Source organism: Ambystoma mexicanum, chromosome 1q, assembly GCF_040938575.1.
Source record: "Ambystoma mexicanum isolate Mex_15411 chromosome 1q, UKY_AmexF1_1, whole genome shotgun sequence".
Classification (NCBI taxonomy): Eukaryota; Metazoa; Chordata; class Amphibia; order Caudata; family Ambystomatidae; genus Ambystoma; species Ambystoma mexicanum.
Window position 1 is genome coordinate 1,304,055,246 of NC_090922.1, and position 22,375 is coordinate 1,304,077,620.

At 44.5% G+C, this 22,375-nt stretch overlaps 1 protein-coding gene across 1 annotated transcript in view; it reads right to left on the bottom strand.

Moving 5' to 3' along the window:
• Nucleotides 1-22,375, bottom strand: part of LOC138522289 (cytokine receptor-like factor 1) — a 134,082-nt gene that overhangs the window by 107,762 nt on the left and 3,945 nt on the right. The window contains exon 2 of the mRNA XM_069635390.1: nucleotides 13,460-13,538. Within this exon, the coding sequence (XP_069491491.1) occupies nucleotides 13,460-13,538 (79 nt within the window). The remainder of the gene's footprint in view (nucleotides 1-13,459; nucleotides 13,539-22,375) is intronic.

Consider the following 22,375-nt stretch of genomic DNA (forward strand, 5'->3'; position numbering starts at 1 on the left):
AAAATATCGGCACACAGATCGCTGCAAAATTAGTGCGTGCGTTAATTCCTACAAAGTCCCCATGGAGTCCTATGGTCGCCAGAAATTGGGTTTTTCGCCACCCTTCTACCACTCGTAATCCCTTGGTAAGCTCACTGAACTGAGTGGCAGTAATGGTAAATGAGTTTCGTAGTAATTCAGTGAATTTACTGCCAAATTATCTCTAAACTTGTAATGAGGCCCAATTTTTCTTGCACTCAAAATATGCATGTGATGTCTGTTCTAACCATTCTTATGTTGATAACTAAGCTTGGTAACCCTATGTACAGTAATTGCGTACGAAGCTAATCCACCCTGTGTGCACTTCCCTCGTTACTCCAAAGAACGTTATTAAAACCTAAAACAAACGGCATGTTTAGAAAGAGAAATGAAACAGAGAAACATGATTCAGTTTATGAAATCATGGTCTAGTCAATGTGTTATGGGGGGCCCAAAGTACCCCAAAATGATTTGGATGACCCTGCACCCAGAGCTTCATTTATGCCAATTAGGCAATTGTTTTGGAAGTTAAAATGCTTCCAGCGTTCAATGTCAGTAGTACAGTAAAAGCTCAAATATCTGGCACCAATGAAACCGCAATGGTGTGATAATCAATAATGGCAAGTAACTGAATACCGGCCACGCAAGCTGAATAACAAAGCAAATGGGTCAGATAATGGAGAACCTGGGCCTGTTGCTATGTTATCCGGCTTCAATATTTTGACTTCCAGAACTGTTGCAATTGTAATGGGTTATTTATAACGTGCTTAAACCCAGAAAGTTTCTACGCACAGACCGGCGATCGAACCGGTGATGCTCTGCATCATCTTGCTAATGAGTGCGTTGCCCCTGAGCTATCCTCCCAAGACTACCAGCAATGGAGGAGCTGGTTAATAGGGAATTCTGTTTCCCCAGGCTTTTACTGGACATTTCTTCTGTCACAAAGGAAATGGAAGTCTACAGTTAAGAGAGGTCTAATTTCCCAGCTTTCTGCTTTTGAAGTTTGAAAACAAAATGGAATACAAAGTACTTTGTAGAAGTACTAATGGCCCCACAGGGAGTGGAAGGATGGTTGCCGGAAGATGTTCAACGTCAGCAAGTTGACCTATACTGCTGAGTCTCCACAACTGCATGTCGCATTAAGAGCACAGTGTAATATGTGGAAGTATTTGACTTCCTGGCCCCCATTTTGTGTCTCGTTTTCCTTTTTCAGTACTTAAAACCGTCAAAACAGACCGAAGGCAGCGTTGACGGTATCTCGACACTTTCATAGCAGGCCACACAAAGTAACATCATTCCTCAGCAAGACATAAGACAAAACCACATATAAGGCTGATCTATTCTACTCAGAACTACAAACATCTGTTTGTGACTTCTCTCCTTCTTCAAAATAAGTGAATGTGAGAAAAACATAAATGAATGGGTAGTCGTATTTTGAGTCGTTAGATAAAACAAGCATTGGCAAGGCTGTTCATTAATTGTACAGGAATATGTACGAAATTAATTTGTATCACTGTGTTGTATTGTAAGTCTTGCCACTGGCCAGGAGTGCTTGCTATTAGAATGTTGATGTGTGAATGCAGCTCAGGAGAATGTTGAGTGGATCTGTGAGTGAATGTTCCAAGAGTGTCAGTTGGGGGCCTGTGCTGAGAGCATAGGATGGCCGGTGGGTCTGCTCCTCTGTATGTAGTGTCAATTACCTACCCCTGGTCCTGTCCTGTCTCATGAACTGCTGTATATACTCAAGAGTCACTGGATTATGTACATTCTGTACATTATTTATAATAAAGCTCTACCTGGACTAATCTGAGACTCCACAGCTGGTCTGTGTCTGAGTGCTGAGCTGATAGACAACAAAGGGACTTTATAACACACTGCTATCCCTTATGAAGAATGGGCGCAGCTCAGAGCACATGTACGGTGAAGGACCGTTCATCACAAGACTATTATTATGTGGCATGTTAGCCACTGCTGGCTGATTCCAAATCTCTTACATCGGCAGCTGAGGCACGGAGCTTGAAGCTTACACAGCCTGCTACAGAGACCCATAACACGCGTTTGATCTCTGTACCGTCCGACACAGCGTGCTAAAGAGACCCATAACAGGCTTTTGATCTCTGTACCGTCCTGCGCAGCCTGCTACAGAGACCCATAACTTGCTTTTGATCTCTGTACCGTCTGGCACAGCCCGGCATAGCATCATCAATCATTTTAAAGCAAAACCCCAAACCCCAATTATCCAGGGACGAAAAAGGAATGATTGTATAGTGTAACGCCCAACAATCCATTTACTTCATGGCTAACAATTAGGACCATGACACTCCAAAATAGAATACAAACATGCATAATATGAAACCAGGCGTGGGAGGGTATGTACTGCTTGATAACTGACGTTTGCAGAAAGACGAGAACATTGTGCTGTAGTAATAACCAGCACCAGTTTACCAGCCAAGCCCTGCACCATAGGCCTCAACATTCAGTGTGGGCATACTAGATATACATGGGGTAAGAAGGTCCAATAGACTGGCTGCCATATGCCTAGGTTTGGCTGAGAAACATTTGACCAACATTCAAGCCTCACCATTTACCTCCAAGGAAAATAAAGCTACTGATTCACGCAGTGCTTTGCTGCAAGATTCATGCTCAACAGAGCTTAAGGGCCTAATTCACAGCAGCGTTTTATAATGGCAAAAGCCCATTGCAAAACATTCTCTGAATCAGGCCCTAAGTCTCATGCATACCTTGAACCTTTCAACCGAGCAGCTTGTGAAATGTAGAACTACCACATGTAGATTGGCATGCAGACTCAGGGGATTCCTTAAACCTAACAGAGTAAAATTGTCATAGGTCATGCTTTCAGTATCCATTCCGACTGACACCACACTCCCTAGTGTGTGTGTGAGGGAGAGAGAGAGAGAGAGAGAGAGAGAGAGAGAGAGAGAGAAAGAGAGAGAACAGGTTTATGATAAAGCAATGGATGGGTGAGACTGACTGGCTGAGATAGTGCTTGTGAAACTGACTGACTAGGAGGAGTATGCGGATAGGACAAAGAAGAATGACATGGGAGGAGGGAGTGGGTCAAAGAAGAGGGACTAAGATGAGGAAGAGGGATGCAGAAGAGGAAGAGTGGCTAGGAAGAAGGGCTAACAGGGGGAGAGAGGGACTATGATGAGGAAGAGAAACCTGGATGAGGTACTAAAACGAGGAGTTGGGGGAAGTAGGAGAAGGATGTACCTGAATAAGGAAGAGGAAGAGTGCTGAGGAAGAGAAAGAAGAGGATAGACTAGGATGATCATGAGAAAGAGGAACCACCACATGTGAAAAAGCCATGAAGGAGTTGGAAATGTATAACAAGCAGGACAGTGATAATCTCTGTGCAGAGAAAGACTCTTAGTCCACAAAAAAAGCTCCAGAGACAACAATCAATATTTGCGGGTAACTATTTTCCAGTCATGCTACGTGTGTTGCCTCTGCCTACATTAAAGGCGCCTTTCACCATGGCAATAAACAATCACTGGTGACTCCTGAGGCAAATATATCTTTTAAGGACCAGTTCTGTTTACAGAACTGTGCACTTCGGGCCTGGTTCCCAATAATTTGCAATGAAGCAAATGAGATGTCCATGAGCACAGCATGTACACCCTAGCTGCCTATACAAACCTGGATATGCCTACAGCAGCTTCGAATTACCTTTGAGGAACTCTTTGTGAATCACATGTGTACTTGGGCCCCTCATTCGCTAGGCCTCTCCAGATTTGATCCAGTTATGTACTCATGTAAATGAAAGCAGGTGCAAATCTGGGACGGTCAAAGCCTCTCCTCATTTGCTCCAGTACAAATCCTATTGAAATCAGCCCTTGTTGCAATGTTACTGAAATTGCTGAATGGGCAGATGGCTGGTTAACTCTCACACCTGTGCCACAGAGAAGCATAATAACAATCCTGCTCAGTCAGAATAAATGGTGCATTTTATTATGAGATAGGCCTACGAGAAAATTGCACTTGGAATCCTAAGAAACGATCAACACATGTAAAATTATTCAGTCTTTAGACGTGAAAAACGTTTACAGACTTTAGGAAAGCTTAACGTGGTTCTCAATACTTGTAAGACAAAGTATGTTTGAGATGTAAATGTAGCTGGGTCTCGCATAATGCAACTGCTGCCATTGCAGACAGCGATGTCATGCTTGGGAGCATCATAGCCTGGGGTATACATGCAGGCTGTTCACAGGGATGCAGTGACCCAGCAAGCATCAGTGTGACATAGGTAGCACAGCTATATAATAACGGTTCTATTTTCCTTCATCCACAGTCTTTTTTTGAATAGGTTTTTCTGATTTCTTTTTCTGAAACAAATCATTAAAAATGTATATTTTAGTTTTCAGGGTCCCTCCCCTATTAATTTTAAGCTATTCCCTACCCCTCCTCCCCCCCAAACCCCCTATATACTCTTTCCCACATCCGCATATATTTTTCAATGAGTTTTTCAGGTAAAAGAAATTCGGGGGAAAACTCATTGAACAAATGACTGTCAATAAATAAACGGTATCAGGTAATATTATCCCCATAAATAATGTCACCATACATATAGTCGCCGGTAAACGGGATAGGCAACATTATTTATGGGGATTATTTATGGGGTAAATGGGAGCAGGGGTTGCAGGAGTGTCCCCCGCTCCATTAAAACAAGTGTGGGGGTTGCAGGGGTGTCCCCCGCAGGTTCCAAGGGGTAATATCACTGCATAAAAACTGCGCCATTATGATGTTCTCCTATGTGCTGTTATATAAATAAACAATTTTTTTTTAAAACTGCGCCATTCTTGTATGGCGATATTTTTGCTGGGATATTATCATATGGAACTGAATAAACGTTACAATAAAAAGCGGTCTCTTAAAGTCATGTGTCTTTCTTCATTCCAGTCTCCTGCAGGGAGAGATAGGTGCTAGCAAGGATGCGCAGGGGCCGCAGGATTCCAGGCTTGGTGCCCAGAAGTCAGCTGGAGAAGTGCTGGAACTGCTTTCAGAGGAGGAAATCCAAAGGTGTCTTTTCTTATGCAGTCCTTGCAGTAGGGGGCCAAGGAACACCCCAGACTTAGAGTGGGTACAGGTCACTGGAAGCCACTGCAGCCACCGGCCAGGCTTTACCTTCCCGCTGGGTAAATTTCATGGCTTCTCAAACCCAGTGCAAGGACCAGTTAATAAAATGCCCTATTTCCTCTACAGGGCCAGTCGTTCTTAAAGGAATAGTGCGCTCAAAAATATGATTGCCTTAAAATATGGCCCATAAACAAAAATATATATGAATAATATTATCAAACAAAGTCCCTATGTAAGGTTTTGAGCATATGAAGCTCAAACTCAATAATTTGAAGCACTAGGAGGCATCCATTTCGTAAAATGGATGCCTCCTGTGCATGTGTTAATTACTACCCTTGCGACACTAATGAAGCAAAAACCAGCCAGCTGTCATAAACAAAATCTACCACTGGGTGGCTTTTGCTTCATTGGTGCCGGAGACGAGAGAATACAAGCAGAAAAGCTTTGTCTAGGTAAGTGCTTTATTCTTTTTTTAAATAAGCACTAGCTGAGGTTTTCTTTCTAAGCTGTCTGGGCTGGAGGAGCCCGGAAAACTTAGAATGAAAACCGCAGCTTTTAAAACATATTTCTGTTTGCAGTGGCTTCAGCTTTGAGCCCCCTGTGCTCCAAGCTGAACCTACCGCAAACAGAAATACAACGTTGTTGTATTTAAAAATGCAGCGGTATTCTTTCTAAGTTTCTCGCGCTCCTCCGAGCCGGAGGAGACTGAGAAACTTAGAAAGAAAACTGCAGCATTTTTAAATACAACCGTATTGTATTTCTGCCTGCAGCGGCTTTCACTTTGAGTCTCCTGGGCTCCCTTGGTTGTGTTTCGAAATGCTGCACTGTTTCTCACTACGGCGGCTTTCGCTTGGAGTCTCCTGGGCTCCCCCAACCCTGAGGGAGCCCAGGAGACTCCAAGCAAAAACCACTGCAGTGAGAAATACAACGTTGTTGTATTTGTAAATGCTGCAGTATTTACAAATACAACAACGTTGTTATTCTGACTGCCGCGGCATTTGCTTGGAGTCTCCTGGGCTCACCCGGGTTGGGGGAGCCCAGGAGAATCCACGCGAAAGCCGCCGCAGTCATAAATACAACGTTCTTGTGTTTATGATTGCCGCGCCTTTGTTTTTTGCCTTCATTTTATGTTTTCTGTGCTTCCTTGGGCTTGGGGAGCACCGAAAATGTAAAATGAAAGTGAAGGCACTGACAGCCTCCTCAGCTCATGCAGCTCTGCTCTGGCTGCAGTCAGCAAAAGCTCCCAATAGGGGGCTTTTGCTGCTTGTTTAGTGCCGCCAGGTCAGGAGCTGAGGAGTGTGGGATGTTTTAACCTACACATCCAAGCCCTACAACAGTACTCTGCATTGCTGGCAGCAGAAACATCAGAATGACCACTGGAAAGCATGCTGCTCGCTCAAAACCATCCAAAAATGCGCAGTAAAAACCTGAAAAAGAGGCTGCCATCCACTTTTGCCTATCTTAGTGAGCACAGGAGATCACTGCCAAAAACCACCATTGGGCTACCCACACAGTAGCCTGAAACCACTTGGAAATAGCAATACTGATTGCCAAAAGCAACCCAGAGCTGTTTAGGAATTCATTTTCTTGATTGTCAAAATGCGCTAAAATCATGGCTCACAAATCACCAAAAAGATCCAACCTTCTTGTTGGGTGTTCCACATTATTCTACTGCAAGAATCCACATCAACACAATGTCAGCAAGAATCATATGCTATCAAGTAAAATCCCCTTTTTGAAAGATATTGATGTAAAGACAGCTGTCAAAAATTGGTGTAGTACCGTTGCTCTACCAGAAAGCCGGCGTTTTAAAACAGTTCCTTGTAAAAACTGAACAACTGAACCCAAACTATGCCAAAGAAATACTGGCTATCAGAAGCCTAAGGGGTAGAGACAATGTAAAACTATATTCTGAAATGACTTGAAGGAAGCAATTGTTTAATGTATATATTAAAAATGTGGGTTATATTGTACGAAAAGACAAATTGTAACATTGGTGGCAGAGTTAAAAAGTGTTCCCACACTGGGATCAGACAGATTCCACACCTCCCCCCTGAACAAAAGAAGCTTCCTTCTGCCCCAAGCCAAGAGATTGACAAGTTGGTGTGAAAAGGAACTGGGGCACTGCTGGCAGGAAAAAGAGACAATGGATTCTTTCAGCTGAATAGAATATGCTGATTTGGGTGTGACTTTTCAACAGCTGCTCTAGCAGGAAACAGGACATATAACCTCAGAGTCAGAGCCAAGTTCTGGGGGGGCGGACCAGACTGAGATGTGAATTCAATTGAGAGCAAATGTATGTTTTATGAAATTGCACTTTACAAAGTTTACCAAGCTGACAGAAATGTCAAACTCGGAGATTCTTAAAATGACAAATTCACTCACAGTTCAAGACTAAGCTGGACGCTGTGTGATGTTCTGAGACCAAACCCTGTCATTATTAATATTGTAGCTGCAGTGTTTATGCTAGAAATATGAAATCTTACAGTAATATGCTCAGAGAGGGTGTATATGTCTGTGTAAAATTGGGTGCAGAACCAATCTTGGCAAATTCACCAAAAACAAAAATAAGTCGTCATTTCTGAACCCAAGCTCGTAGGAACATGGGGCTTGAACAGAGACGTGCCTTAATTCATCTGTGAGGTGTATATGTATTGTCAACAACTTGTGTATCTGGGAAATATGTTTTTGGGAAAAATTGATTTTCTAAGTAAAAGCAGAGGGGAGGGATTACAGCTAAGCCATAAACGCAGCATCACGCTGACTCATTCGGACACGCGAATCCGTTCTCCAATCAGGGGACAGCAAGTCCTCTAACCTATCAAATCCTTAGGGGGTTGGGCATGTAGAATCAGCCTCCACACCCACTTTGAAAACACATAAAAAGAGGCTGCTCAGGACAGATGAGACACACTCACTTTTCCACTTGAACGGATTCCTGCGAAGCACTATGCCGGACCAGATCCAGACAATATCCAGACTCCAGATAGATCCAGAGACCAGACTCTAGAACCAAACTCCAGAATCCAGAACTTTGAAGCAAAGGCCTAATTCACAAGCTGAATCCTTCTCAGCAGGCCTCAGAACTTTAGCAACCTGATTCTCACATTCAACAGCCGGGCTGAGCTGTTCTATTCTAGCCAAGAACCCTGCGCTAGGACCGAGGTCCAGACCCAGAAATCAGTGCTGTATCCAGAACCCGTCAGACCCCGACCAGAGGCCGTGCTGTGAGCAGAACCAGTTCTTGAGACTGTCCGGTGGCGAGTGAAGTCCAAACCTGACCAGATCCGTGACGAGGCCCATTTCCATTCCATTCCAAAACTAGGAGTGAGTATCTAGTCTAGAACTGTCCTTAACCAATCTCTTAGTTTAAAGTAATCTTATCCCATCCATTTCAACCTGTCCAGAACTGCCTTTAGAATTTTGTGTCCATCCTGGTGATTTCAAATCTGTAATGCGCATTTGTCATTCTGAAATCTTGACTTTATTTTTGAAAATCTACCTTCACAAAAACGTCTGTATCTTTTGAACCGTATGTCCTAGAAGCAGAATGTAACTGTCATTTTAAAGCTAAGATCCTCAGCTTTCCAGTTGTTCTATTTACGCACACAGAAAAATTGCAGCGAATTGCAATTTAGCTCCAGTTCATTTTCTTTCAAAATAGCTGCTCCTTGTTCTCAATTGCTGAATTTCGTTTTCAATCTGGTAATCACTCATGAATCATTGCTAGTGTTGACCTGAACTGATCCAAAGTAACTCTCACTTATCCTGAATATCCATTAGTGAATTAAAAGCATTTTTAGTATATTTTCCCAACCATTGCAATTGCATTCAAAAGTATTTTGCCTGTTTTAAAATCAGACCTGTTCTCTCTAAGCTTGCTGGGGGAACTGGAATTGAACTGCATTCTTGATTGTATTCTTGAAACCTGGGTACCCTCCTTCCCATCTCTTCATACTGCATAGTGGGGGGGAGTGAGTAGTCACAGGGGAAAAAGTGATTATATTATCTTCTGATGGAATTCATATCAAGTTTATTTCTGTGCTGCATTCTTTCCCATTATTGCATTTCCTTGAATCACACAAGTATTCTCTGCTACAGTATCTTCCATATTCATACTCCTAAGTGATTAAAGAGAGTGTCAATTTTGAAATATTACCCATTGTTGATTACCGTCCATATTCATAAGTGTGCTATTCAGATATCATTTTGTTCCTAAAAGTGTGATATATATATTGTATAATTCTTCAAATAAATCTTTTAATTTGCAAAACAAACCTACTTCTTGACTCAGTGAGGTCGGGGAGATCCATAGAGAGGGGCATTATATAAGGGTTTATCATCCAGATTTAAGAACTTTGACATAAAAATATATAAATAAGGGCTTCCATTGGGCATCCCAGACTAGGCATTGACTTAGTTGGAGTGCTGGATTGAAGTCACTTACAGGAGGCTGCCTAAAATGGCAAAATGGATGCTCCCATGTAAAGGCTTTGAGCCGCATTTGCTCAAAGGATTACATAGGAACTTTCATTAAAAATATGTTTAATGTATGTTTTGGGTTATTGCCAATCTTTTAAGGCAATGATATTTTTGAGCGCACTATTCCTTTAAAAGGCCTTTATGCGGACATACATATTGGGGGATGTCAGGGTGATACCCCCTCCATAATTGAGACAAATGTTGAAGCAACAGTTTCCACTTTTCACAGCTCAATTAGGGAAAGGGGGACTGCTCTCGCACTTAGGGACGGCTTAGTGGTCACAGTTACGCGAAGGCCCGCGATTGGTGTCAACAATTCCAGTTAGCACTATCATTGTAACAGAAGAGCCTGCGGAGCCAACACTCACTGTTCCTCTCGTGGCAGCAGTGGTGGACTGGCCAACAGGGAACACTGGTGATTTGCCGATGGGCCCCTGTGCCAAGCGCCTCTCTTGTATAGGAAGCATGTTTTGTGCGCCTCTTATCCTCCCACTATCATGCACCTGGCCAATCCTCCTTACATCTCTCACATCCCCTTCAAGTCATGAATTTGTCATAGAGCCTCATTCTTAATAAATGTTATAGGTCATTTTTAGGTCATGGTCAACTCCTTTTTAATCCCTTTATATGGACAAATGTGCTTTGAAATTCAGCATTTGGAGCCATTTCCTGCGAATGATCTTGTGGATAAACCAACCAAGCGCGACTTAGAGGGTTGGGCTTGCTCACGCAATGAAATCTGGGGCCTCTTTGAAAAACATTTCCAGGGCCCCTTTTGGTGCCCAGTCCACCATTGTGTGGCAGTACAAGGAGGCCTTTGAGCTCCGATCGCCAATAAGCTGACAAGCCTTTTCTCCGACAGCGGGACGGGAGGCAAGACATGTCCACCAAAGGCAGAAAGGAACCTTTTTACATGAGTCACAGATTACATTTCCAAGTATGGGAATGAAAAATTTACCATATATATTTTAAAACATAAACAATCCCACTCCAGAGGTAATACACATTAGCACCATATGTATCCCCCGTCATGCATGTACTACACACCAAGAACGAAAATGCTGTCATGCACGCCATAATGAATGCCAAAACTCAAAATAGGGTCCACGTATTTATCAATGCAGACAATTAACCCAATTACGGGGCTCAAACACGCTGGGAAGGTGATGAATGGAGGATGCCTTGGTATGGAATAAAAAACCCACTTCCATGTCTTGCTCTGATAAATAACACACATTACAATCTGGGCACACACTTAGTCAATGAACTAGGGAAGTAATTTATCTGACATGCGGACACACACACACTCCTGTGAAGGAGTGCGGGCATGTCAATTCCCAGTGCTATAGTCACTCCATAGCAACAGGATTAGTCTGCAGAAGGATTGTGGGAGATATACTAGAACACGCAGCCCAAGCCTTCAGTGTAGTGTCTGCAATTGGCACTCATACCACAAAAATGTACAGCAAGTCTCCACACATCAGTGTACATTTCACAGACAAATGCATACACACACGTACATGAAGAGCTGAGGCAAGTGTCTCAGAACCCAACTTCTTACATGCTGCATGCTATTCCCCACTCCATGTAGCCAGTTCCATACTGTGGCGTTATGAGATGCGATAGGTACATGATTCAACAAAACAAGTGCTTCGCAGAGACTGTTCTGGTGCCAGCCAGGCCTAGTGGTGCTTGAGCAAGCGGGCAGGGGCCTTTTCACAAAGCCAGGCCTAGTGGTGCTTGAGGTAGCGGGCAGGGGCATTTTCAGACAGCCAGGCCTAGTGGCGCTTGAGCAAGCGGGCAGGGGCCTTTTCACACAGCCAGGCCTAGTGCCGCTTGAGCAAGCGGGCAGGGGCCTTTTCACACAGCCATGCCTAGTGGTGCTAGAGATGGCGGACAGGAGCCTTTTCACACAGCCAGGCCTAGTGGTGCTTGAGCAAGCGGGCAGGGGCCTTTTCACACAACCAGACCTAGTGGTGCCTAAGCAAGCGGGCAGGGGCCTTTTCACACAGCCAGGCCTAGTGGTGCCTGAGCAAGCGGGCAGGGGCCTTTTCAAAGAGCCAGACCTAGTGGTGCCTGAGCAAGCGGGCAGGGGCCTTTTCACACAGCCATGCCTAGTGGTGCTAGAGATGGCGGGCAGGAGCCTTTTCACACAGCCAGGCCTAGTGGTGCTTGAGCAAGCGGGCAGGGGCCTTTTCACACAACCAGACCTAGTGGTGCCTAAGCAAGCGGGCAGGGGCCTTTTCACACAGCCAGGCCTAGTGGCGGTTCAGCAAGTGGGCAGGGGCCATTCACACAGCCAGGCCTAGTGGTGCCTGAGCAAGCGGGCAGGGGCCTTTTCAAAGAGCCAGGCCTAGTGGCGCTTGAGCAAGCGGGCAGGGGCCTTTTCACAGAGCCAGGCATAGTGGCGCTTGAGCAAGCGGGCAGGGGCCTTTTCACAGAACAAGGCCTAGTGGTGCTTGAGCAAGCGGGCAGGGGCCTATTCACACAGCCAGGCCTAGTGGTGCTTGAGCAAGCGGGCAGGGGCCTTTTCACACAACCAGACCTAGTGGTGCCTGAGCAAGCAGGCAGGGGCCTTTTCACACAACCAGGCCTAGTAAGCGCTTGAGCAAGTGGGCAGGGGCCGTTCACACAGCCAGGCCTAGTGGCGCCTGAGCAAGCGGGCAGGGACATTTTCAAAGAGCAAGGCCTAGTGGCGCTTGAGCAAGCGGGCAGGGGCCTGTTCACAGAACCAGGCCTAGTGGCGCTTGAGCAAGCGGGCAGGGGCCTTTTATCAGAGCCAGGCCTAGTGGCGCTTGAGCAAGCGGGCCAGGCCTAGAGGCGCTTGTGCAAGCGGGCATGGGCCTTTTCACACAGCCAGGCCTAGTGGTGGCATTGAGCAAGCGGGCAGGGGCCGTTCACACAGCCAGGCCTAGTGGCGCCTGAGCAAGCGGGCAGGGACATTTTCAAAGAGCCAGGCCTAGTTGCGCTTGAGCAAGCGGGCAGGGGCCTTATCACAGAGCCGGCCTGGTGGCGCTTGAGCATGCGGGCAGGGGCCTTTTCACAGAGCCAGGCCTAGTGGCGCTTGAGCAAGCGGGCAGGGGCCTTTTCACAGAACCAGGCCTAGTGGCGCTTGAGCAAGCGGGCAGGGGCCTTTTATCAGAGCCAGGCCTAGTGCCACTTGAGCAAGTGGGCCAGGCCTAGAGGCGCTTGTGCAAGCGGGCATGGGCCTTTTCACACAGCCAGGCCTAGTGGTGGCATTGAGCAAGCGGGCAGGGGCCTTTTCACAGAGCCAGGTCTAGTGGTGCTTGAGCAAGCGGGCAGGGGCCTTTTCACAGAACCAGGACTAGTGGCGCTTGAGCAAGCGGGCAGGGGCCTTTTATCAGAGCCAGGCCTAGTGGGGCTTGAGCAAGCGGGCCAGGCCTAGAGGCGCTTGTGCAAGCGGGCATGGGCCTTTTCACACAGCCAGGCCTAGTGGTGGCATTAAGCAAGCAGGCAGGGGCCTTTTCACAGAGCCAGGTCTAGTGGTGCTTGAGCAAGCGGGCAGGGGCCTTTTCACAGAACCAGGAATAGTGGCGCTTGAGCAAGCGGACAGGGGCCTTTTCACAGAACCAGGCCTAGTGGCGCTTGAGCAAACGGGCAGGGGCCTTTTCACACAGCCAGGCCTAGTGGCACTTGAGCAATGATTTCACAAGTCTATAGTGACTGTATGAAAGTATCATATACTCTTGCCACCATAGTAATGGGCGTCAGGTTGCCATGGTGAAGCATAGCAAGAACCACAAATACAAGACTTTAATTTGAGGGTCAAATGTCCCTGTGAGAAAATGACAATTCAAAATTGTGCTAAAGATGTTCCTCTTGTACTTTGCTCGTGGCTTACCTCTCTGATGTACAGACTTGCTTGAGATCCTTGCGATCGAGATAAAGAAGAGAAAGAGGAAGGTGGGCAGCCCATCCATCTGGAGAAAAGAAAACAAGATGTTGTTGACACGGGGAGACAATTGGCTGTTTTACAATTCACTCACTGAAGAGGTTTTCAGAAACATTCCTGTTAAACCTACGATCAACAGGCCGCAAGCTGATAGGTGATATGCAGGTATGAGCAGAGAAAACAAAATAAAATAAAAATATCACAATTATTTGAAAAACTGAAGGCACAAAGAACATACAAAAGATAATTACCTCTAAGCAAATATCCTTCATCTTGGTCTCAGAGCCAACAAATTATTATTTCAACTATTTCAACTACCCTCAGACCTTAAATAAAGCTCACTCAAATCATGAATGCCTCCTTCGATTCCTCGATTGTATTTGGTAGTCTCCAGCCTGGATCACGCCTTCCCTTAAAAAGTAGTCGCTTGATCTCGGCTTTTCTGGTAACTATCGTCCCATTACCCATGTCCCTTTTACTCTAAACACTTTGGATCGGGTTGCCTATCTTCAGGTACAGCACCATCTTGAAACCTATGGGATCCTTAGTGAAAGGCAGTCGGGCTTCTATGCGCTGCGCAGCACTGAGACCGCTCTCATTGGGTACAACCTTGTTACATCGGCAGGCTTTTTTTTTGCTGAACATGTTCAGCCCGGAAAAAACTCATTGAAAAATATAGGTGGCTGGGTAAGGGGATGCAAGGGGCAGAGATGTGTGTGGAATAGGGACTAGATAATAGGGAAGAGGTGTGCTGGGGGGAACCTCCCAAATATTAAAACAACACAATTCATTAAAAAATATATTCAGCAAAACAAAAACAAAACCTGCCGATCTAAGAACATAGAACCCCTCATTTATTAATCTGAAGTCTAATATTACTGGTAATATTGATGGTGGTCATACTGCCCCGCTATTTATTTAGTTTATTATTTGCACAACAAGCCCATAAGTATCAGGGCGCTTACGACAAACTGACAAAGATACAGTATCATGTAACACAACAGGCCACAGCAAACCAGAAACCTGGACACTAAATCACTATTGAAGCAAACATGTAGGCTTTTAAGGCTTGCTCAAACAGAGCGAGCCACAACCCCTAAAATCAGGTGGAGGGGTATTCCAGAGATTGGTTGCTGCACAATAGAAGGCGCTCTTGCCCACTACATCCAGTTTGACTCTTGGTACAGCCAGCAGATCTGTCGCATTAGACCTTAATATCCTCTGAAGGTCTGCAGTACCGGCAGCGTTGGCTACGGCGTGCAGAGTCTGTTTTCCCTGGTTGCATTGGGAGCTCCGCCTATCATCAGTGAACGCTACATCTTCAGTAACTCCTGCGACGCGGGCCACTAAGTGTGGGCATAAGTGTGAGCAGTCTAAAGTCCACGGTCTGCGGGTGATCGGGTGTCATCACCCACTATTTGGCCACTGCTTCTACGGACAGCTATTTTTCCACCCATTTATCAGCTGCCCGGCTACCTTTCTTCTGTTTCTTCTGCCTCTGGTAAGTAACGAGGCGCATTTTTGATTTTGTGAAGTGCACAGAAAACCTTTATTTCTCCGGCCGACTTTAAAGCCAATGTGAAGTCTGTCATCGAAATTCAGACTATGCTGAGGTTGAGGCTTAGAGACTATGGGGGCATGCCCCTTTGATCTAGGCCCTGTTGGCGTACAAAAACAGAAACAGATTATCATCGGACTAATATCTCTAATTGTACGCTGATTTCCTCCCAGATGTTTTATACTATATTTTTCTGGACGAGCGTATACACTGCTCTGCGCTGTACTACATCAACTACTTGATCCCGTGAAGAGGGCTGGCGACAGTGGGGTTTGGCCCTTTGAGCTAGGTACTCTCTTGGTGGTACAACCCAGCACTTCGGGATTTTTACTGTGCGTCATCGTTTAAAAAAAAGATTTTTTTGTTCTTGGCCACAAATAGCCAAACATAATGCTCCTCTGACAGTATGAGAAAGGGTCCAAGGAGCCAATTTGGCTTGGATGAATCAGTGGAACTACTTGGCCCACAATGCCAGGGGACCGGGTTCTCACAACAGGAGCAAGACAATGTGGAGGGAGCTAACATTTACCCGATGGGTCGGGAATTGCAGTCTGCTGCTCCCCCAGTCAAGAAGGGCTGAGTGTTTGCGACAGGACCAAATCATAGGGGAGAGGGCTGATATTAACCCGATACAACAGGGAGTTCCGTCTGCCGCAACCACAATCAATAGGTCAGTTAATGGCAGTCTACATCCACAAAGTCAACATGAGTCAATTTGTAATGGCGAATGGTCCACATCAGACTAAATAAAGAAGGCGATTTATCGGAGCGTATAAAAACGTATGTCGGTATTAGGCAGGGAGGCACTTTAGTGCCCTGTCTTTTTAACCATTACGTCTCCGATGTCGGCGAATATTTAGCAGATGCCGGGGTGACTGCCCCCAACATTGGACCGAATAAAGTTGAATGCTTGGCTTATGCTGATGGCTCCCTATTATTTGATAATACAAAAGTTGGATTGCAACGACTTCTTGCAACCTTTACCAAGTATGCAAAAAAGAACAGCCTATTAATTAACCCCAACACAACCAGGATCCTGGCTATATCTAGGGGAATAAAACGAATTAATAAGCTATGGTCCGGTCCATAGAATATACTCCTATAAGGAGCTCTTTGAGCTTTCACTACTTGAGCTTTCACTTTGGTGTGCAGCCTGGTCTAAATAACCTATGTGCAATATAAGTGAATAGGTCAACGATGCTTATCAATCAAGCACTTAGAGTGGATAGCAAATATGGCAGATTTTCTATCAAACTGGTTTTAAACTTCTTTGAAGGTGAAACGGTCCCCAAACTCATTTATGGCTTAGAATTATGTCTTTACTGTTGGATAAAATTGAGGGCAAAATTTGCCAACAAATATTCAAGGTTTCAAATGCTGTTCCACCAGCTGCTTTAAAATTTGAGTTAGGGATCACTTCACTTGCGGCCCACGTTAAATGCCGTTTGCTTTTAAAAAAAACGAATTTTCCCAATGTCCAACTCCTTGTATGAGGACCTTGGTGCACTTCTTTCTGCAAATAACTTTGCTCCTACTAATACACGATTCCTAAAAGCATTGGGAGCCAAGTGCGAAGCTATATTGACTAGCATTGCAATGGATAAGACAATCTTAATCGACAATCGAGATAAATTAAAGAAAGCACTCCATGATCAGGATTGGGTGATTACTACAAATCGTTTCCATACTTATTCCTCCATGAAGCACCTGGCACAAGAACATAAAAGGCGAATCACTTAATCATTCATTATTGCAATTCCCCCATCATTTCTATAGATCTATCCTCCTAATATTACGGTGGAATGTACTCTTAACTAAAGAGATCTCGTTTAGGTGGCACCTCATTAACGAAAAGGAGATTGGCTGTAGGTTTTGTAATGATGGGTCTATCGAAACAGTAAAGCACTTGGTTTTAGAATGTATGGCGTTGAGGGAACGTGGGGAGATATTTATGACTAAAAGATTATTGACCGGGTGTATTACTTCTGATGAAGATTATATTTGGAAGAGATGTGTAAACATTATCAATGTTCCTGAGGGGTTGGCATTGGCTGGTTTTATAAAAAAAACGATGAATTTGTTTTAATGTGGCTTTTACTGGACAATGAAGAAATTAAGAATTTTTTTGATTTGTAATTTTGCTATTTATTATGTATGAATTGTGTTAACAAATCTGTAAATTACTTTCTGTTTGTAAAGGTTTGTTTTTTTAAACCAAATACAAATAATAATAACAAATAGAAAAAAATATATCTTCCGAGCGGGCCGGCACGAGATCTTTTCAGCCGAATACGCTGGACCAATACCAAATAAGCCTTTGTGCATCAGCGTGAGAAGGCGAAAGGAAGTCCTAGCCTCCACTGGCAGACAGTGAAGTGCTCTTTTGGCCTTTGAAACATGCTGTCTCTTCCATAGGCCTTCCACCAAATGTACAGTGCTGTTTTTAATAACTTGCAATTTAGATGTTTCACCCTTGCTAATTCCATGCAGCAAGCTGCTGCAATAGTCCAGCTTGGCTCCAATAACAGCTCTAGCAATGGTAGCGCAGCTCTTTTTGGTTAGGAAGGGGCGCAGTTGACTCAGTAGTTTGAGACGACAGGCGGAAATAGATACAGTACTATTCACATGTGCTTTCATACTCCACTAAGCATCTAAATAGACTGCTAGGGTTTAAATTTTCTGTAAGGTTGCAATGGTACAGCCAGCAATAGTAAAGCTTTTATATGTGGTACCTAAATTCTTTATTCTCTTAGCTGTGCCTGTCGGCATTTATTCCGTTTTCGTATCATTTAGGGCCATGCCATTATGCACCATGCTTTGCTGTATATAGGAATAGACTTCACTGATCTGTTTTATATCCCTTTCGTAGTCTCCTGAAGTGGGAATTAGGCATTGCGTATCATCACCATAGATAGTATATATTATTCCCTTTGTGTCCAACAACTCAAACAATGTTTTGGTAAAGATGTTATAAAGGGTCGGTGACAGACATGACCCCTGTGGAACACCATAAGGCACATTAACCGCATCAGCCAAAGCAGAACCATTAAAACACTCTTGCTGAGCAATCAGCCAAAATGGTCGTACCCATTTAGCCGCTATTGGTGAAAAGAAGGCAGAGGTAAAAGCCTATCAACCAGTATGGTATGGTCAACTAAATAAAAAGCATAAGACAGGTCCAATGAATCCAATAATACAATGCTGCCATTATCCATGGCGTTGAAGCACTCCACCTGTGCATAAGCACTGCATCAATAAACAATTACAATTACAATTGCAATATATTGCCCTTCAAGTACAGAAAGGCCGTTTCAGTGCCATGATCTTGTCTGAAACCCAATTTTTCTTTGCCCAATAGGTTGATTTTGACAAGATGTTCTTGTACCTGAAAAAATGCCACTCAATCAAAAATCTTCAGTAGAAATAGTACCTTCGTAATGGGCCTATAATTAGAGGCAATATTAGGATCCAGAGTAGGCTTTTCCAGTGAGGGAATAACCCATGCCCATTTTATAAGGTCTGGCACATGGCCCTCCGGAAAGCAAGTGTTGATAAACTTAGTGGTAATCGGAATCAGGGATGGTGTACAAGCCTTGACTAAGGCAGCTGGTTGTTGGATCTTTCGGTAGCCTTTGATCTGGTCGATCTTGGTTGAGCGCTTCAAGGAGGTAGTCAATTTTTCTCCCTTGTCTTGCTCATGGGTCAAGTCTTTCTTAACTGACAGCCTAGCCAGAGATCTGCTGGAAACACTTCTGCTCTCCCTACCAATATGACAAGTGGTCTGCCTCAGGGCTCTTGCCTGGCCCCTACGTTGTACAATGTTTATGCTTGTCCCCTTTTTGACTTATTGGATAGTCTGGGGGTCAAATGTACTAACTATGCTAATGACACACAGATACTCCTCCAGCTGAAGGGTATTTATGAAGAAGACACTAGGGCCATCAATTACATCTATTCGGTTATTCAGGCTTAGATGGCACAGAATGATGCTAAAACCGAGTTACTGATCCTAGAGAGCGGGACCCGCTTCAGGAAGCTGGACAGAGATTATACTTTCTTTATCAATTTGGATTGTGTTGTTCCTGTGGCATCTAAGGTTCGGAATCTGGGAATAATTTTGGATGCTGATTCAACTAACAATTAATCAAAACGTTAACTATCTTGGATCCTCTTGTGCTTATTTTCTTAAACTTATAAGGCAGATTCGGCCGTACTTATCAGGCCACAACAGTGCCATCTTGGCCCATGCCATTATATATAAGATCGATTATTTTAATGGCCTACTTATTGGGGTATTTCACAGTCAAACCCGGCTAAGCCCCGATGTGATGCAGGCTGTTCTTGGTCTTTCACAGTGCAATCATGTTACGCTGGCTAGGCGGTCGCTTCATTGGCTGCCTGTCAAGGCATGTATCTTTCATAAGATAATGGGAGTCATTATGAGTGTGGCTGTTAGGGGTTAACGGTGCCGGTAAAGGTGCCGGAGCCATCAACCCCTTACCGCCACATTACGAGTTCTGCTCGCGGGACCCGCTAAGGCCGCCTTGTAAACCCAGGCATCCTTAGCGGGTCCCGCGAGCAGACCAGGGTGCTAACAACGGGCCCGTTAGTAACAGGCCCTATGGGGGCTCGAATGGGAATGGGAATGGGGATGTACCGGGTCCGGGTTCCTTGAATGAGGAATTACCGGGCCTTCCAAGGTCAGAATGGCCTGGTAATTCCTCATTCGAGGAACCTAGAGCCGGTACCCGGTAAGGGGGTAGCCATGCCGCTAGCAGCGGCATGGCTACCTCCAAACTTGTAATGACCCCCAATGGCTCTTACTCATAAGTACTTGCATGATTCTGGCCCTATCTATCTTTCTCTGTGCGTTAAGCGTGCAACTGTTCATGGAACATTGTGCTCTAATGACGACGATCGTCTTGACACGGCTCTCGCTTGCAGTTGACTTGAAACATTATGTTTGATCATGCTTCAACAGCTCTGTGGAATTCTTTGTTGAGTGTTTTGCATTGCATTCCTCATCTGGACATCTTTAAGGCTGCTGTAAAGACCTAGCTACTTGACACTTAGCTTGGTGTGCTTCAGTGATATTGTAGCTTTGCCTTTGTTGCCCCTTTTTTGTCTTGTTTGTGTTTCTGCTTGTTTGTTTATATTTTAGCACACTGAGCGTGTTACGTTTTTAAAGAAATAAATAATAATAATAAACATATTTAGGAGAACTGAGCCTTCGAAAAAATTCCTGTTCAAATTTGAACATCAGTAGAATTCATGAGATCAGCTTAAAGGAATGGTTCCCTATATTAAGTTTACTATAATACAGGGAAGCATGTAGTCCCTGCACACAACCTGTAAATAATGTTATCACAGTCGCATTGTGACATCATGACTCAACTGTAATAAGGAAATGACACACCAAGCCAACATAACGTATTACAGGTGGGTTGTGCTGGTGTCAAGCTGCTGTCGGAGCCAGCGCAGAGCAGAATCCCAGCTTCCCTTTGAGAATTTCATTAAGGGCAGCTTTTTAGACTCCTTTCTTCTGAACTGTCTGTGTCAATTTACAGCCATGGGTGAATAAGAAGGCCGTTCTGCTAGTATGTCTATTTAATGCACTACTGAAGTTTACTCCAGTAGAATGGTCTACATGCGTGTATTTGCATCTTAGCACTCTTTTTACACAACACAAACAGCGTTTAAAATGATTTCTATTTAATCTGCCTACAATATTTGTTTGCAACACATTATAAATTGTTGTTTTGCCAACCTTAACAGATTCTACAAATGAACAATTGATATCTTGAAAAGGCTTGAGTATGAGACCAAGCACCTGAAGAGGAGAACTGTGGGACCAGGCATGATAAAGAATCAATTAAGATACCGCTAACATGCGTACATAGGATATTGTAAGTCCCCAGAGACCATATGCTTGTAATGTAGGTTGAAGAGGGGACTTCTCTCATAAATCATCATAACGGTCCTGAGTCTCAATTGAATCAACATTTGGGCATCAATCCTGCTAACACCAACCTGCATACATATTGCCATCTTGCATCATACATGCAGCATGGATCTGATCCATCTCCCCACTCTGTCCCAGGAATTCATCTGCGGTAAGTGTGAAAAGGTGCTGAGTTATTTCAAACTGTGCAGCTGCTGGGCAGTGATGAGACCAAATCGCTGTATTTTCCCAAGCACCATTTACTCCAACTTTTTAAAGTAGCAACTCCTTATAACGTTAAGCCAGGTCTGCGGCTCAGGGGACTACAGCGATCTAAGTCTGACCTCATAGTCACAAGTTAGAATCACGGCAGGTCCACTCAGCTTTTCATCCTCACGAGTTTGATAAATGGGTACCACTGAGTTGGACGACAACACACATCTGTTGCCTGTCTATAGTGCCAGGATGTCCCCTTGGTGGTTAACATACACAATACAAATGTGATATGGTATGATATGGCATTCATAACGCGCCTATACGCAAGTGTTTCAAGGCGCGACAAGGCAAGGGAGGGGAAAACAGAGGGAGGACAAAACCCTGTGCAGCACTCTTCATTTTGCTACGAACTCCAATCTCTCCAACAGCACCTAGTTACAAAATGTAAAGTTTTTTCTTAAACTGCAAACCACCAGTTGATATCTTTAAATAGTGCATATTTAGGTTTTTCTGGTCAGAATGCAGGTTGTTTTTGCACCATGAGCAGCAATAAGATGCATTACTATGTCAAACAATGACTACCAGCAGATGATGAGCTCAAACATGTATAGCACAAAAGGGACATTTTAGACCGCTGAAGATGGTCTATGTCAAGTGTGATATGACTAGCCCGTCCTAGCGGTTCTATGTGATAATTTCGAATAATAAAGGCCTCACGCAAATATGACTGATTTTCTTGGGCCAATTTAGTGCCGCCTTTAATATTTGAATCACATCAATATTCAGCCCTCCACTTCCCTGAAAACCAATCTCCCAATTAAAATCGGGGGGCTTTCTTCCCCCAAACCTCTTTAATACTGCGCCCCTTCCCTGCCATTACCATGCCTGCCCACCCATCACCACCCACCGCACACACAGATACATGCACACTGTCAAACACACAAACTGAAATACACAACATACACACATACGCAGGCACGCAGACAAGCACTCACCTCACAGCCGAGTCCCCATCGTGCCGGTCAGCCCCTTCGCAAACTCGTTGGCGGCAGGGGCGTGGCAGTTAGAATTAGAAAGATTCAGAGGGATCTTTCTAAATCAGTTTATTCGATTTTCGAGAAAATTAAATAGACCATTTCACTTAATACCA